Below are 18312 nucleotides of genomic sequence, written 5' to 3' on the forward strand. Positions count from 1 at the left end.
TCTGAGCATTTATTTTTCCTTTTTCGTGTAGTTATTAAAGAGGTAAGCTTGGAAAAATTTCTAGGCTTAACCCACAATTAGAGGTGCAAGTCAAGAAGTGTACCTGTGAAGTCTGTGTATATTTGTAGCTCATTGGTGTGTCTTTAGAAAGTGTATCTGCAAAACTTTCAGCGAAGTTTTTTAGGAACGAAGAAGGTTGATGTTATTCACAGTTCAAGCACAGAGATGCAGGTTGTATTGCCATAGTCCTACACTGTTACACTACCTTTCAGGCTGACTTTGTGGTGGGCCCCGAGGTTCATGGTAGTGATGCATGACACAGGTCATTTGTGACCTGGATATGGAGTGTTGCATTGTGTTGATTATGTATTTAGTTTGTAGGGACTAATGGGAGAGATAACCAGGAAATAAAAACATGAACAAATGGGACATGGAGGCAATGACAGTTCTGGTTTGATTTCCTTCAGACTGTGTGTTAGGTCAGAGGTTATGGTTGTGAAACATGAAACAACAGAAAAGACTAGATGAAAAAATATGTTTATTCTTTCTCTCAATATATAGTTCTGGAGAATAATACAAAAATCCAGAGGTGGCCATGCAAGTTAGATCTGTCTTGTTTTCCCTCTAGGAATTATGTCTGTTCTGTGCTAACAGGCTGGAGGAACAAAAACCCAACTTAGAGCAGTTGTCATGGTTCTCATGATTGTGCCTTGTTTTGGTGGCCTTTCCGAGTGCTGGGGAGTTTTTGCAGCACTAGGTTGGTTAGGCAAAAAGTTGTGTCTCTTGACTGGCATAGATATGCGTGTTCTCTCTTGTGTTACCTCACTCATGCTGTTCTGGAATATTTTTCAGGACCTGCTGCAACATGCCAGCACTCTTCTTAAGAAATCTAAAAAATTTGAGGTCTCTTCTTTTCACATTCTCTGTTGTTCTATTGTGTAATATTTTATTTTATGGTGGATTTTCAGTCTCTTTGATCTTTTAGTCTTAAAAACCATGCATGGACAAATCAGTGGAGAGTTCTTGCATGTGTCAGAGACAAAACAAGGTATGATTTGGAATCTGCAGAACTACAGTTGTTAGCATAGCTGCTGGCCCTGCAATGGGGAAACTAAGAATACTGAGAAGTGGACAGTATGAATCATAAAGGAAAGTGTCCCAGTGCTGCCTGCAGTCATACAATCCCTGACACAGTTGTGCATGATGAAATGATGATTTTGGCTCTGGGAAATAAACACTAAGTGGTGACATTAGTTGACTGTAGCTGCAGAACTCTCTCATCTGCAGCAGTCTGCATTTCTGCATCCATGCATCTATTAGCCTGTGCTGCAGAGCAGGAATGGAAATTTTTCAGCAATAAAGAAACAAGTAGTGATTAGTTGTCAGCAGATAGCAATGTAAAGCTGTTTCCTGTTTAGGTGGAGTCAGCCAGATATTGGAAGATCTGTGGTGGAACTGGGCATCGTACAGACATGCAGTGCCAGCATGACTTAGTATTGCTGTGGGCTTTCAAAGCAAACAGTATTTCTGTTTTAGTCACATTCTGCTCTCAGTCTGTTCACTCTGACCACCTTGGAGAGAGCTGGGAAACATTCTTAGCCTAGAATTAAGGGGAAGTCTCATGGCAAAAGACAAGTGACACAAATAAGTCAATCTTGCTCATTGTTTACTTTTCCAAACATACAACAAATTTATGTTACCTTTTCCTTCTTTCCTTTTTTTTCCCCCGTTCTTTTGAGCAGGGTTATTACTGCATCTGTGGAGGTTTGGTTATTCTAAACCTTGATAAACAAGGCACGTATAGCTTAGCTTTTTTTGGTAGGAGCAGTCACTGGCACAACAGTGGAGCATTTCACGGGTGCATTTTCGTGTTGTAACACTTTGGAATGGATTTATAGCTAGACCAAGGCTCTGTGGCATGCCTGCCAGCTTCAACTAGCATATATAAAGCTGCTTCATATGTTCTGGTGAGGCCAGTGCAACAGCATCACCTTCCCACATTGAGATCAGGGATGTGTATATGCATAATAACTTTCCTATCTAGTAGGGAAACTTCCAAATGTTAGGGGTGTGGGAATTTGTGGTAATGCTGAGAATTGAACTGTGATCTTTCAAGGCCTAAATAAATGCTGTCGTGCAGAGTTTAATCCTAAATCTTCAAATATCTCTAGAGCTAAATCTTTGATCCTGATGCCACTAAATCACATACAAATATTTTTAGTGACTTTAACAGGTTTTGGATGCATCACGGAAAGAGTACAACTAATTTTCTGATGATTTTACCCTGTTGGGGTTCTTGTAAAGAATTATGCTCATAAATAGACATTTGGTAAGTCAGTAATATTTAAGGTATTTCTTATTTAAATGCTTTTTTCCTTTTATTTTCTTGTGTTACTGTTATTTCAGTGGACAATGCCCAGTTTGCAACCATCAGTTGGAGGATAGCAACCTCACCGAAGAGGAGTATAATAATCTCAGCGAAAGAATAATAAGGGACGTGATACATGGAACTGACACTTTTAGAAAGACAAGCCCACAGGTAGGTCTTGCACCCAGTCAGGTTCATTGGCTAGGAGGGTAATATACAGTTAATGTTCAAGCACTTAACACCACAAATATTTTCTTTGCTTTAAAACATTAATAGGCCATTAGATACTGAAGTATCCTATGTGTCTCTTTCAGTTGGGTTTATAAAATGGGTCTAAATCTCGACATCTTTCATATTGTCTTTGTTCTTACATTTACAGCCAGCTACTAATGGATACTGAAATAACTAAAATGTGGGAGTTTTATACATTACAAAATTAAAAAGGTGTGGAAATATTTTAATCCTCTGAGAGCTAAATTTTAAATATGGAATAAAACCCAGTAAATACCCTAGAACAAAATAAGACATCTAGTATTTTGAGCTTGCAAAAATAGTAAAACAATGGTTATCATTTTGTTCAGTCACCTTTCACAACCCACCAAACAATCAACTACTCATCGATTTTAAAGATACACTTTCATATTTATAATTACAATATACATTAGGAGTATCAAGCTTTTCAAAGGTCATGGTAAACATATGAGAGGGTGTAATTCCCAGACACTATAGTATATTGCAGTTCTATGACTTCAGTAAAGCCTTTGACACTGTCTCCCTTGGTATTCTCCTGGAGAAGCTGGCAGCCCATGGCTTGGACGGGTACACTCCTCGCTGGGTAAAAACCTGGCTGAATGGCCAGGCCCAGAGAGTGGTGGTGAACGGAGCCACATGCAGCTGGCAGCTGGTCACTAGTGGGGTTTCCCAGAGTTCAGTAGTGGGGCCAGTCCTGTTTAATACCTCTGTTAATAACCTGGATATGAGAGGATCAAGTGCACCCTCAGTAAATTCACAGACTGCACCAAGCTGGGCGAGAGTGTGGATCTGCTGGAGGGCAGGAAGGCTCTGCAGTGAGATCTAAACAGGCTGGATCCGTGGACTGAGGCCAATTGTATGAGTTTCAACAAGGCAAAGTGCTGGGTCCTGCCCTTGGATCACAACAACCCCAGGCAGCGCTACAGTCTTGGGGAAGAGCAGCTGGAAAGCTGCCAGGTGTAAAAGGACCTGGGGGTGCTGGTCAACAGCTGGCTGAATGTGAGCCAGCAGTGTGCCCAGGTGGCCAAGAAGGCCAATGGCATTGTATCAAAAATAGTGTGGGCAGCAGGACTAGCAAAGTAGTTGTCCCACTGTAGTCAGCACTGGTGAGGCTACATCTCAAATTCTGTGTCCAGTTCTGGGACCTGACTTCAAGAAAGGCATTGTGTGTCCAGAGAAGGGCAGTGAAGCTGGTGAAGGGTCTGGAGCACAGGCTCTGTGAGGAGTAGCTGAGGGAGCTGGGGTTGTTTAGCCTGGAGAAAAGGAGGCTCAGGGAGACCTTATCACTCTCTACAACTACCTGAAGGGAAGTTATTGCCAGATGGGGATCAGTCTTCTCCCAGGCAATCTGTTCTCCCAGTGACAGGACAAGAGGACATAAAATCAAGCTGTGCCAGGGGAAGTTCACGTTTGAGATGAGGAAGAATTTCTTCACTGAAACGGTGATTAAACACTGCCCAGGGAGGTGGGGGAGTCACCATCTCTGGAGGTGTTCAGAAATGCCTGGGCGTGGCACTTGGTGCTGTGGTCCTGTTGACAAGGTGATGATCAGTCACAGGTTGGACTCAATGGTCTTGGAGGTCTTTTCCAACCTTAATGATTCTGTGATTCTATTTCTGACTCATTTTGTGTGGAGATAACTCATTCAGCAGTAGCAATACTGAATGAAGGTGAGCCCCGCTAGATGGAGCCCACACCACATCTTAGAGTGGGTTTGCTTTACCTCTGTCAGTATTGATGAAGGTTTGTTGCAGCTGGCACCCCGGTTCTTCACCGGCTCTGAAAATATGGAATATTTAACTCTTCAGGCTTTCTGCAGGCACAGACATTGCACATGTGTAACAGTTACAGAAACTTGAAGCAGTTAGTGTTGGGGTGTTTGTAGTACATGCAGCCTATTGTGCAGACATCTAATTTCCACACAGATTTTCTCTTCAGTTCAGGACTTTTTATCTGATCTAGCTGTGAATTGTACATGAGAATAAAATTACCCTTAAAATGTAGCAGTAATTTTAAGTATTTAATGGATACTGATGTTCTATAATATCATAAGATAAACAAAAGGCTGTGTTTTATTGTATGCTGTATGGCTTGGAAATTTCAAGTGTGTCTAGTACACAGGACTAGATTAGCAGTGACAATTGAAGGCAAGGAGATTTAGGGAAGGAGTTCTGGGTAACAGGACCTTCATATTCAAGCTGAACAGTAGTAGAAATTATATTCCCCCTGTGTAAGAAACTGATTGATGAAATAAATGCAGTCTAATGAAACAAATACACTGTTAAGTTTTGATGCTGGTAGATTCTGTTAGTTTGTGTGATAGCTGAAATTCCATCATTTACCATTCTGGGGCCACCCACTTGCTGCTTCAAGTCGATCTTGTTCTAGTTCTGTATCAGCAGGCAGTCACTAGTGGAGTGAATGGAGATGAACTTGGTGTGTTTACTGTTGCTTAAAGTCTGCTTCCTCAGTGAATTTTGAGCATGGATGTGGGAGTAGTGGTGAAATGGTGTCATAATGTATCAGATATTTCCAGAAATAAATTTGGGACTTTCTAGTTGCCTTTGTGCTGTGAAAGCAGACATGTGGTCATGAAAATATGCTGCCCATTTTAGGTTTGCCAGACTGTGTGACTTCTCCTGCAGCCAGGGTTCAGCCAGGGTTTTCCAGAGGGGAAATTAGGTGATGAGGATGAAAATAGGATGTAAGCAAGTATATCTGAAGGGGGGGGTGTCCATTCTCCAGTCAGTTACTTTTCTGTAGTAGCCACAATTCAAATAGAAAACATTTTAGCTTTGTATTCCTTCTTTTATCCTAACTAGTTTTCTTTAGTACATCTGTGCTTCTTGCAATGAAGTGATTAATCAAGGAAACACTTTAAGTTGTTGTGAGCTCTGAACTTTTTTTTTCTAACAATATTTCAAACTGAATATGTAATATATTTGGAATATCTTTTTTCTTCAGTGAGGAATAGTCTTTTGTCTTACTTTTGCAACAGTGTCATTGCTTTATTTGATTTTATTTCTCTCACTCAAGAACAAATGTGGTCAGAGTAGAAAATTAGGAGCAAAGACTTGGTTTGTTGAGAATCCCCCAAAAGTAATCTGTTGTGGGTGATTAAAAAAATAAGTCTTTTTTGTAATTAGTTTTAGGAAAGAAAATCAAACAATGTGAGTTTGTACATCAGAATGGTCGTGAACACTGTTTACAAATACGTTGAAAAGATGGCTTGCATGAACTATGAAACTGATTATTTGTGACGAGGAAATACCTGTTACACATTAAAAATAGACATCGATTCAGATCCATATGCACAGCTGTTTAAAGGTCTATTAGGATGTCACACAATGATCTAATACACCGAGCTGCAGCCTCGCAAGCTGCTATAGGGAGAAAACAGTTGGAATAAGATTGTCACCTTTCGTACCAAATTTCTGCATGATGTTTGCAGGCAGATGACTGTTGACTCTGGCTCTATTTAATTGGGAGCTATGCCATTGAGCCTGAGAGGATATAATTGGTCTACTGGGAGGCAGAATCAGCTTTTACTGTGATGACTTTCATGTCACAGCCACTCCTGGGTATTTCTCTCAAATACACAAATGCTGTAATTTCATTCCTTTTAAGGCTCCTTCATACATCTGATAAGCCTGAAAGGATGGTTGTGCAGTGGGAAGGAAGCACATTAGAGATGTGTACGTGCTCTCAAGAAGGCAGGAAAAGATGGGTTTGTGGTCATGTAAATCCCCACACTAGATCTGGACTAAGTGTGTGAAGGGGTTTTACATATTCCTCTAGAACATGGGGAAGAGGAAGTAAGTCGTTCATCTCTGTGTTCTTTTTTCAAATGAATGAGGCAGTGCTGTTTCCAAGGAGCCTTGAAGATAAAGCTCTAACTCTTGCTTTTTAGACTGATACCTTTTCCTTTCTATAATGCTTTGGTTCTCCTTCCAACTCCATGATTTGCCCCAAAACCCCGATGTACCCAAAGGGGGCTTTGGGTGCATGTCAGTCTTGTTATGAATGAACTAGTTTATTACTTCCTAACTCCTTCTGTACTCCAACATCTAAGAAGCCTCTGTCTGACACAGTCTGCTGTGCCTTCACTCCCAACTTCCAATGTGGTCTTCTCATTCTTCTACCTGCTTTGTTGACAGTCAGCTTGTGGTCAAAGTCAGCTAAATTGTCTGCACTTGAGCTGTTTGCAAGGTGAGTGTAGTGGGTTTGTAACCTTCCCTGGGAGGGAAACGGAACTAGGATAGGTCACCTGATGTATATTTTACAATAACGTATTCCATACCATGTTACGTCAGCTCAGATATAAAGATAAAGATATGTTATCACAGAGGCGCAATTATTGGCTCTCCCTTGGCCAGCTACAGGAAGTCCCTCCTGTAGCCGGCTGTCACTGGCTTCACTGGGGGGTAAACTTCTAGCAGCTTCTAGCTGAAGCCACCCTATGTAGCACCCTCCCCACTACCAAAAAACTCAGCTACCTCAACCCATGACATTGAGCTACTCAACTGCTCTGAGATGCCTGGGTTATTATGGCTGTCCATCTTGCACCTGGATGTCAAGGCTTCTTTGCCTGAGCTAAGGGAGAAAGGGAAATTAGGCCTTCAGTGTCTCCCGAGATCAGGAGCTATGAGGAGAAAACCCCTTCCAAGCAAACAGCTGATACTACGTGCACAGTATGTTCCACAGCCCAGGATATGCGTGCCATTTACCTCCTCTACTTCTATTCCCATGTATGTTAGCTCCTCCTTGTCACTGCCAGGGAGCAAAGAATTTTCTGAAGGGGAGGAAGTGTGGAAGGAAGGAGAAGGCCAGGTTGACTTTCTCCAGTGGGTACATGTGCCACCTTCCCTCTCAACTTTATGCCATATTGCAGCAAAGGGATCAGATTCACAGTGTTTGTCCTCTACAGTATGAGTTCAAAAATTTGACGTGTTGCTGAATGCTGTAAAGTCCCTTTTCCCTGGGATGAGGGAAAAGAACAGTTCCTGTAGTTTCTTCTCAGATGGGAATGCTTGTCAGTTCTGTGGCAGGGTGGGTCACTTTGCTAGAGCTTGATTAGAATGCCAGCACTTGGATTGAGAGCTAGCTTTTGCAAGGACCGTGCTGGCAGAATGAAAATCCTGCTGCTGCCAGCGTGGTTTGAAAGCTTTCTGTTAGTTCTGGAGAGGGATAGAGGGATGGTGAGCTGTAGTTATGCCTAGGATTAGGACTAAGCAACAAGACAGTAGAGGTTTCTGAGCTTGCGTTTTTTTTTCTTTTTCTTTTTTCCCTCTCTTTCCAAGACTCAAGAGTAGGATGAATGCTAAGGTTGTGTTACATGAAAAAGTTATGAGTAATTTTTGGATGGGTATGATTTTCTTTTAGTAGTCTGTGTTTTCAGGATGGCAAGGATGAAAGAACCTCTTATTTCTGAATCTAGATAGTCCTGAAAGTGTGGTTTTTGGAGATTAGTCTTTTAAACAGCAGGTGCTTGAGGACTTGAGCTCAATTTATTAGGATTAAGTGAGAGCTATTGCTGGTGTAGATAAAGGTCTTATTGTAGCCTTTTGGTACTTGTTGGTGTTGGGCTTGGGGTAAGAGTTGCTAATTGGGAGTTAAAATACTTGAAGCACTCACTTAATAGGGTTGTGGCTAGGCCAGAGCATTAAATTAGAGGTGACATCAGTAAGAACAAATGTGTTGCCTAGTCTGCAACAACAGTGACCAAAAAGCTTTCTTATAGTTGTTGTTTGATTATGGGATGGCTAGTGCTGGACAGTTTAATTCTACAGTTTTTGCAGAATAGCAGATGGATTACTAAGTCCATTGTTGCCTTGTGGCTAGTTTTTAGTTATGGGAAGGATGTGGTCATTAGCTTGTAGATAAGGATAGGATTCGCTTTGCAGTTAAAATTAAATACGCTGATATCAGATCTGAAGACTCCCGGATAATGACGATGTGCAGCTATACATCTAGGGAAACATACGGAGATTGAGACATTTGCTGCTAGATGTAACATCCACGAGGATAGAGGAGAACTGATCTGAGTAGGACTTAGAATTAGCTGTGGTTTTGTTTCAGTTGCAGTGTTGTGGCTAGAGCTACAGTTTGGAGGATAGAGAGAATGCTAGCTTTAAAGTCTGACCCACTACTCAGTCTTGTAAGTCTAATAAGGACAGAGCAGAGACAGGTAATGGTTTATGGCAGGTGTTGCAGTAATAGAGTGCTCAGTCAGAGCACTGCAGCCCAAGCTGCAGCCTTTATTTGCTTACTTTCCATCCTTCTGTTTCCATTTAATTCAGGGTGAATGTTATGCTCTTCTTGTGATTTGATCTACTGGAGGGGAGGGAACTTCTGGGAGGAAGGAAAATGAGGGGAAAAGGGGAAACCGAACGGGAAATAGGTGGTGAGAGACAAAAACATTTGAATTTTTCCTGAAGTTTCTCTTACATCTTCCCTTTCCTCAGAGGTTCTTGATAATGGGAGCAAACAGAAGCACAAAGAGTCTTTTGGTGGAAAAAGACTTAGCTGCTTCCTTAGCAGCAATAAATAGATCTAGATGAAAACATTATAAATTGAGCGCAGACTTCTTTGACTCAATGGCCCCAGTGTTAGAGAATCTTCCTTGGGGATGGGTTAGATCTTCTGGATTGGTCCTCCTTTTCATGATTCGTATAGCAAGGAATGAGTTGGGATTTTTCAGGTCATTAGGCTACCCTGCAACATAAGAATGTTCCTTACTTCCAACCCACTGTCTAAGCCCATTTTATTATCCTCCACAGTCTTTTTAAGGTACTTCTTGTGTCACCTCTGTATTTGGAAATTCTCCTAACCTGATACATAAATTCCAGTTAGTGCAATTAAGTAAGAAAAGTCTGGTTCTAATCTTATTTCTTTAGGAGCAGTTGCTTGGTTAAAATATAGTTGTTAATCTTAACTTGTTTTAACTATATATCATCTGGAGATCTTGCTAAGCTAAATGCAAACATAGTTTGCTGATGCAGTGATTTTTCTCAGATCAGTATCTTCCTTACATTAGCTGGAATGTAAAAGAAAAAATAGAAATAGAAAAAATTGGAGAATTTCACTAAGGTTTAAGAATGGCATACCTTGATAAAAATATATTTTTTTATGATCATTAGTTGATCACAGAGACAGACAGGATCATAAACATGAAGTTCAGAACAGTAACTTTTAACCAAAGAATTAAACTAATATGAATTATCCAAGTAGCTGATTTTTAAGGAGATTATTTTATGAGGAACCTCTTGGACACACAGTCCTTTACTTGCAGCTCATGCCTTCCACTAAGTTGGATCTTAAGGCATGTTTACATAATGCAGATTGCATACCTCTATCATCCTTTCTTAAGTGTTCACTCGCTGCCTCTTAGTATTGCTGAGTTCTGTGATAATACTTCTAAAGTAAAATTAGTGTGAGCACATGTTGATTTAAGACACTTGGAAATTCATCTCGTAGAACTTTAAGTATTATTGAATGGCCCTTTACCATTTGGTCCTTTGATCCATTCCCAGAGGTCCTTCTAAGTTGAGGAGCTGGTCTCCAGCTGTGGCAAAGAGATTCTCCTGATGATGCAGAGACCTATATTGAGACCTAACACAGGACTCAATTTTAATTGATGATAATTAGAATAGCTTAACAAATTATAATAATTTTATGTTAGCTCTCCAATGTCTTATCTGTTAGGATTTGAATAGGTTTACTTTAGAACGTCAGCAATTTGAGCAATGTTTTCATTACACTGTGATGATCATTTAAGTTGATACAGTTCTTCCAGAAATTTGTTTAAAAAAAAAGTCCACTTTCTTTCTATATTATGCCTTGTCTCATCTTTCTGATGAGACCAAATTTAATTTGGTTTTGTATTCATCATTAGTTTGGTTTCTCCTGTGCCACCCTCTTTCCTAAATACTTGTAAAATATTACATATATATGGGAATTGGTACAGAACTGTGAAAGAAGCTTCTGATTTTTTAGCATGACCCTTTAGGGGCTCTTTATTTTCTGCCTTTTTTAATGCTGTAACTAGTTCAGTGTTTTAGTAGCTTATTATGAAGTCTCGTGTCAGGTTTTTTGCAAATCTAGTTAATGACATCTGGTTCTATTTTACCTACCTTTTCATTGTCAAAAGGAAAGAAATTTCAGACATACTCTTTTGCAAAAGGTGTGCACATTAGCTCTACCAGATCATATTGTTCAAGAGGGTTTGCACAGTTTTTAGTGATCAGTTCAAATATATTACAGTGTGCAGATGCTGGGTGCATAGGTTTGTAATTCTCTGGACTGTTTCTAGAAAGACTAAAATAGAAATAGAATATGTGGTGCCATTTGGACCCCCAGAACAGTTGCTGTTTCTTTTGAGATTGCAAATATTAGTTGATGTAAGCATTTGGTGGCAGCGTGATCTTAAAACTAGTGTAACTAGCCTTACTGCCAGCTGTTCATTCCTGCCCCCTTTGGCCCCTCCAAGTGTGTCAGGAAACGAGGGAGCACAGCCGTATGATAAGGGCTGTGCCCCCTGTTCCAGGGCACAAACCTAAATGAAAAAATGTTTTGTTTTCATGTGAATGTTTCTTCAGCTAGATCAGTTCCTTGATCAGATTTGCTTCAGACATTTGGACCAGCATACCAGAGAAAGCAGCACAGGGTATATCCAGCTCTCTGGTATTCGTGTAGCATTATTCCATGTGAATGCTATAGATTGTCTGTAATTAAGTACTAGTCTGCCTCACTTACATGGGACTCTGTCTTTTCTATGAAGTTCATGATTTTATATTATCTTAAAGGTCTTTTCCAACCTAAATGCTTTTATGATTCTATGATTCCATTCCACCATCTTTCTATAATGCTCATTGCATTGCATTTAAGCATTCGAGTCAATCTTTTCATCATTTAGCCTTCTGTTAGGTGGTTTGCCCTAAGAGGAGAAGGTTCCAAAGCAGTGGTTTTAATTTTGAAAGCACTGTGAATTCAAAATGTTTCTGCCTTTGAAAAGATTTTTTTGGTCTGTTTTCAAAGCAAGCTCGGTATGGTCCATTTCTTTATTCTTGTACTTATGATGACAGTCTTGCATAGATGGGGGCATTTTTCCACTGAGGACAGCAGCACAAACTGTTTGTCCCACCCTCCATGTTTAGAGTGCTCAGGAGGGACTTTTCAGAAGTGTGCTACCTGGATTGTTGAGGTCCAGGCTGTGCATTGGCCTTGTTACTGACCCTCTGCTGTCTGAGGTAGACAGCTGGGAACAAGTTCTACAACACTGCCTGCTGTTGACTAGGGCTGTGAACAGGCAGCACAGTGCACATCTCAGCGAGGTTGTCAGCGAGCCTGCAAGTACCTTCCTGTTTGTGACCGTATCTCTAAAAGCTACAGCCACAGGAGTTCGTGACTCTGGGATTATTTGTAGACCCTAGAGAAGTATATAACAGAGGGAGAACAAATTGTGTGCAATCCCGAGTACATAGTGCTACCATACACAATACTGAGAAAAGTCTTCCTGCTTGTAAGGGTTCGAAGGGGATTTCCAAGCTTTGAAACTGTAGGGGAAATGATCAAACCCTTCAGGCATAGCAACAAACAGATTTAAGAGTGCTCCAGCAAGGCGCAGTAAAAAAAAAAAAAACTGGCTGGATTTCAGTTTGACAGCTGAATTTTATTTCTCACACTTAACACACATTCCTGTGTTTTTCTTCTGATACTGAGAAACATTGCTGAAAACAAAGCAACCCGACATCACTTTGTATTTTAGGAAACTATTAAAAAGGGAATGTTTTCACTTCTCTAAAAGCTGCTCTTACAGTGTTGGAAGACACCCTGTTTGATAATAGGGGTAGTTACATTATAATTAAGTGCAGTACAATATTATGTTAATTAAAATTTGCTCATTTCCTTGCACATGTCATTTAACATGGAGAAGGGAAGCACTGCTTCTTCTGTTGTACAAAGCGTAAACTATTGTGAATGCTTCTGGAGAAAAAGTATGTTGAACATTGTAGTTTTTCAGTTTTTAATTTAACTAGTGTCTCTCCACCATTCCTGAACTGAACAAAAACTTTATTTAGCAGAAGCGACAAACAGCCTTTTGATTTTAATAGGTTTTAGTAAGTTTCTTTTAATTCTTCTGTTTAAACTCCATGCACTGGCAGGAACATAATAGCCTTTCTTGTATTTAGAAGTCCTCTGTGGCTTTGCTTATATATCTTCTTTGTATATTAGATTACTTTAGGTGTTGGCATTTGGATCAGTAGATATTTTGGATTGTTCAAGAATTTAACCAGTGCCAGGATTTTTATTTCTAGTTGTCAACATATTTCCTATTTAGACTTGAGAAAAATATTCAAGTGATATAACCTTTCTGTGTTCTGAAATGTATCATACACTGAGATCTGTTATAGACATTAGAATTATTTCATAATACTCATTTGGATTAGTCTCATTGCTCTTACCAAAGGACACGCTTGTTTAGCTGTGTTTTCTTTGTTTTGAAAGACATGATAAACATGTTATGTTTAACATAGTATCTGTAAATGCTAATATTTAATTCCTTGAATTCGTCGTTTTTGTTGTGCTTTTGAAGCTTGGGGTCTGTGTGTGCACTGGTATTGGAAGAAAACCATATATATCTATTTATAAATGTATTTACAGGAGTTCAAATAGTATTGTGTTACAAAAGAGTCCTATTTTTATATTTATTGCTACTGCTATTTCAAATATTATTGCCTGCGTAAGCCAGACTTTTGAGGTCTGAAGGCACATTTACTTTAAAAAATTTTTTAAATTAATGGTTTAAAATAGCAAAACTAGTCTTTTTTCTTTCTTTCTTTTTCAAACAGTAATTCCTATAGGTCAGTTTTTTAAAACCAACCTATTTTGCTTTGCTGCAATATTTCAGGCTGAGAGATAAATTTCATAAAATGTTGTCATTTCATTATTCAGTCATTTAGCACAGGCAGGGAAAAGGTAATCCCAGTAGTCTCACCTGCTAACAATGTCATTCCATGTACTGGCTGCATTTTTATGCCAGGACAATCCTCTTGTTGTGACCTGAACAGGGGGACTGGTGCAGGCTAAAAACTGTTATATGGGCTCAGTTCATCCACTTGAGTCTTTCTCCTTGTGCTAACAATGTGTGTGCATAGGTAGGTGAAGGAACAAGGGTAGGAATGAATGGCTGAGGGAAGGGAGAAGATAGAAACACCTTTTTCTGTGGTAGCACCAGTACATACCAGTATAAAATGATGCTGAAATAGTGCATGAGTCATCCAACTTATGTGAAATACCAAAAAATTGTGACTCTTTGTGCTTTTGCCAAGATATGAATGCACCTACCCACTAATAATAATAATGGCCAGTCTTCGCAAACGAAGATTTTGGGAAAGGTCTTTTACCTTTCCAGCCTGCGCAATGGATTTTTTTAGGTGAGACACAGCCTGCGCTGAACTGAGCCCACCCTTTAATCCTAAGGTTCATCTGCCGGGGCCAAGCAAGCTTGGACAATGGCAGTGAGGTCCTCAGGACGTAGGTTTGTTTTAGAGTGACCTTCTCATAGATGGATGGCCTCACAGGGCTAACGAGCTCCATCTGCCTGGGGGACCGGGGAATCGAACCTGAGTCACAGCAGTGAGAGTCCTGCATGCTAACCACTAGGCCACCAGGGGTCCCACCTACCCACTAGTGATTAAACAAAAAATTATTTTAAAACTCTTAAATTCTTTATGTCAATATGAATTCCATCATGGGTTTGTTATGGTTGGCTTTTACTTTCAAATTGATTTAATCAGTGTGCTGTCCATTTGCAAAGAAAAGAGTGTTTTTAGTAGAAGGTGAAGTGAATAATTTTTAAAGGTTGCATAGTGGGCATTCCCCTATTTTCTCAGTAAGGCAATAAATGAAATCAGGTGAGTTTTTTAAAATTCCCTTTTCTTTTGTGCATGGTGTGGAAAAGGATATTCCTGGAGCCACCTGTGGGCCTGTGCTGTGCTGTGTCTGTTGCTGCAGCAGGAAGGAGTGTTCATGCAGTGCACGGGCTGCTGGGGGAAGTCCTGCAGTGAGGTAACAGCCTTGCTGTATTGCAGTACTTTTCTGTGGCTCCTGAGAGATAAGAGGGTCATGTCAATAAGCAATGTGAAATGTGGTTTTGAAGTTTTGTCCTTTCAGTTTGAGTCATGTTTCTGAGGCTGGGAAAATGGACTTTTCTTTGGAAATTTTGTGAGATGAGCCCGGTCAGAACAAGTTAGAAATCAGTGTAAGGTTTGTTGTGTTTGTCTTGGTGCTCTTACCTGGAGAGAGAGAGAAATGTGTTTTGCTGCTTGTTGGCTGTAGGGGCGTGTCTGAGGTACAGGGGGATGTACCGGGGCAGAGAGGCCCAAAGAGCATGCGCCGAGGTTCACAACCCCCATTGGGTAGAGGGATCACGTGGTTATGGGATATAAAAGAGTGCAGGAAATTCGAATAAAGGCTTTTTGATTCCACCAGCTCCGGAGAGCGTGTAGTTATTCTTTATCATATAAAGGCAGCGTCACACGTGACGCTACAGTTGGCTTATTGAAGGGATTCATCAGAAGTGCCCTTTGTCTTGTTGAGCAGGATGTTACCTTGTAAATTCTCCGGTGGCATATGCAGGGCTGTGTGTAGATCACACCTTGCATACTCTGTTTGGAATCACAGAATACGCTGAGTTGGAAGGGACTCACAAGGATCATCAAGTCCAACTCATGGCCCTGCACAGGACCATCCCCACGAGTCACACCATATGCCCAAGAGTATTGTCCAAACGCTTCTTGACCTCTGCCAGGCTTGGAGCTGTGACCACTTCCCTGGGGAACCTGTTCCAATGCCCAACCACCCTGGAAGGGGAAACCCGTGCAAATAACTTGCTTCTTTTTGCCGAAACCAACTTTCACATCATCATTGTACTGCATTGATGGTCATCATGTCTGGCTTCTCTTGATCAGCTGTACCCGAACTGCGACTGTGCTTTACTTCATTTACTTCTTAGAAAGAAAGTGTTCAGTTTCTTTGAACAGTTAGCTATTAAGGGAGATATCTTTAGAAAACTGTGAATGAAACATATCTTTATTATTGTGGCTAAAGTAAGATCTGCATAAAATCCAGACAAATCCCAATCTTTGAAAGATCAGCATCCTTTGAATTGTCTATTTTCTCTCTTCATGGTGAGTTGATCTTGGTTGGACACCAAGTGCCCACCAAGCTACTCTATCACTCCTCTCGTCGACAGGGCATTAGAGGGAGAAAATGAGATGGAAAAAACCTCAAGCATCTGGATAAAGACAGTTTATTAAAGCAAAAGCAAAGCCCACATGCAGAAGCAAAGAAAACCAAAAGATTAATTCTGTACTTCCCATTAAGATGTGATGTTCAGCCACTTCCTGTTATGTAGAGCCTCATTATTCATAGCAGTTGCTCCATAAAATAGAGGTAGTAATAACAAATGCTCCCCCCCACCTTTTTTTTTCCTCTCAGCTTTTATTCTGAACAGGTGTTGTGTGGATGGAATATCCCTTAGGTCAGGCTGAGTCAGCTGTCTTGGCTATGTCCTCTCCCAAGATTTTGCCCACTCTCAGCCTACTAGTGAGAGAGAATGTTGGAGAGGCAGCCTTGATGCTCTGCAAGCACTGCTCAGCAGTAGCCAAAACACTGGTGTATTACCAACCCCTTTCCAGCTACCAGTGCAGGGCACAGCACTGTGACGGCTGCTATGGGGAAAATTGACTCCATCTCAGCCAGACTCAATACACTCCTACAGTGTAAGTCTATGGGTGTTAGAATAACCCTTTGTACTATGTCCAGATGAGGTAGCCTGCTGCTTATTCCCAGGCTATGCCCTTTTCCTTCCCTGTGTCCAGAGAGGATGAGAAATATGGAACTCAAAAACTCTCTCTCAGGGGAGGAGACCTGAATCTTCTCTGTCATTCTTTATGTAATTTTTTTCTAGAAAAGGAAAGAAGCATTCTTGTGTGTTGCTGGGGAATTATGGATTGTGAGGAGAAAATGAACCGACCCTTGGGATTTTTAGTTCGTCTGAGGCTTTTCACTGGAGTCTTGTGTATTTCGTGACGTTAATTAAACTTGGCCATTTGTCTTCTGTACTTTCTCTGCTATTAACTCCTCATTTCCCTGTGTGGATAAGTCTTCTGTACTAGCAGCCTTCTTCCCTGTTTTGCACAGTTTACTTGTAGAGATGGAAAATAATTGAGCTGATCTGGGAGGCTGGCAGGGGCATACTGTCTGTCAGGCATCTGTTGAGAATGGTCTAGGACACATGGACAGGAAGAGATGGGAGGGAAAGACGAAGTGGCCAAATCATTGACAGTGGAAAAGCTGCAGCATCTCCCCAGCTCCAGAAGCAAATCCCAGAGAGCCAGGAACTGGCTTTCTGAGGAGCACTGAGCCTATCATGATGCCACTCAGCAGGACCCTTCTGGCAGCCCTGCTCCATCTGACGTACTGGGAGAGGGGAGGGAGCCAAGCGAAGAGTGGGCAGAGGAGAGTGCAGACCAGCCAAACTCCTCTGCTGCTTCCCCAACTCATGCTGCAGTGTTCCCTCAACAAAGCAGTCTGCTCTGCCCATCAGGGAAAACCCACCCTTTCAGAAACCGCTCTATAACTATTGTTGCTTGAAATAAAATACCACTTTAAAATTCTCCACAAAGTGCTTGTTTTGTATGGAACTGAGCCCATGAAGACAAGATTACTTGTACGGTATGCTTCACAAAAATGTCTACTTGACTGTAACTATGTTACTGCAAATAATATTGCCATTTGTTGGCATTGGGAAAATAACGCTCTGTTGGAGTGTATACCACATTTTTCATCTGCTTCCACTTTCTTTTGCCTTTTCCATTTTCACTTCTTTGTCTCAGAGCTCTTCTATTTTACCTTCATTTGGTCTGCATGTGTTTTGCTTCTTTTCATCTTTCCACATTTCAGACAGCCATCCAGTATTGCGGTGATGACTCACCTGATTTTGAACCATGGGAAGTCCCCTGGATGGCATAAGCCCAGAAGGAATCCATGTTGTTTGGTTTTGCACTTGTTTCTCCCCCTCCAGCCCTTTGCTAGTGACTTCTTTCTGTGTCTTGGTGTCCCTGTCAGATGGCAATGAGAGTATTTATTCATCTATAGAAAATACATTGAGATTGAGGCAGGGAGCAGGGAAAACACAAGTGCCAACAACTTATTTTTGTTGGAGATGGTAATTTCCTTGCCCAGCTTTTTATACTTTCTCAATAATGACATTTATTTAAGCCATGGAGAAATGAAAGATCACATAAAAGGTGATTGATTCCTATGGTGCTAGACTGAGCTCTGTGTTATCTCGGTTCTCATCATTGTGCTTTTGATTAGCATGCCTCTTTTCACCTGGAAATTACTCCTGAAACTTTAACATCTGAGTGAGGCATCCTTATCACTTGGTTGGTTTGTACTCTTAATACAAATGACCCTTTTCCTAGTATAATTTGTCATATGCATTCCAACTAAATTTGAAGTTGGTGGTCATTTGTTAGTGCCTGACAGCAGTGTATTTTCTGGACAAATAAATTCTTTCATTTCTTTCTCCGAGGAAGAATGTATATGCTGTATATGTTTTTGTTTATGTGCTGAGGGGATGTTTTTTATTTAGACATATGTTGCCATATGGCTATGTGGGAGAA

The 18312-nt window shown here is 40.8% G+C and overlaps 1 protein-coding gene across 2 annotated transcripts in view; it reads left to right on the forward strand.

The window, feature by feature from the left end:
• KIAA0391 (KIAA0391 ortholog) overlaps positions 1-18312 on the forward strand; it is a 51076-nt gene that overhangs the window by 5984 nt on the left and 26780 nt on the right. For both annotated transcript variants that reach the window (XM_027670694.1, XM_027670703.1), the window contains exon 4: positions 2407-2539. In XM_027670694.1, coding sequence (XP_027526495.1) covers positions 2407-2539 — 133 coding nt within the window. The remainder of the gene's footprint in view (positions 1-2406; positions 2540-18312) is intronic.

The sequence above is a fragment of the Neopelma chrysocephalum genome, unplaced genomic scaffold, assembly GCF_003984885.1.
Source record: "Neopelma chrysocephalum unplaced genomic scaffold, ASM398488v2 Primary Assembly neopelma1_24, whole genome shotgun sequence".
Lineage (NCBI taxonomy): Eukaryota > Metazoa > Chordata > Aves > Passeriformes > Pipridae > Neopelma > Neopelma chrysocephalum.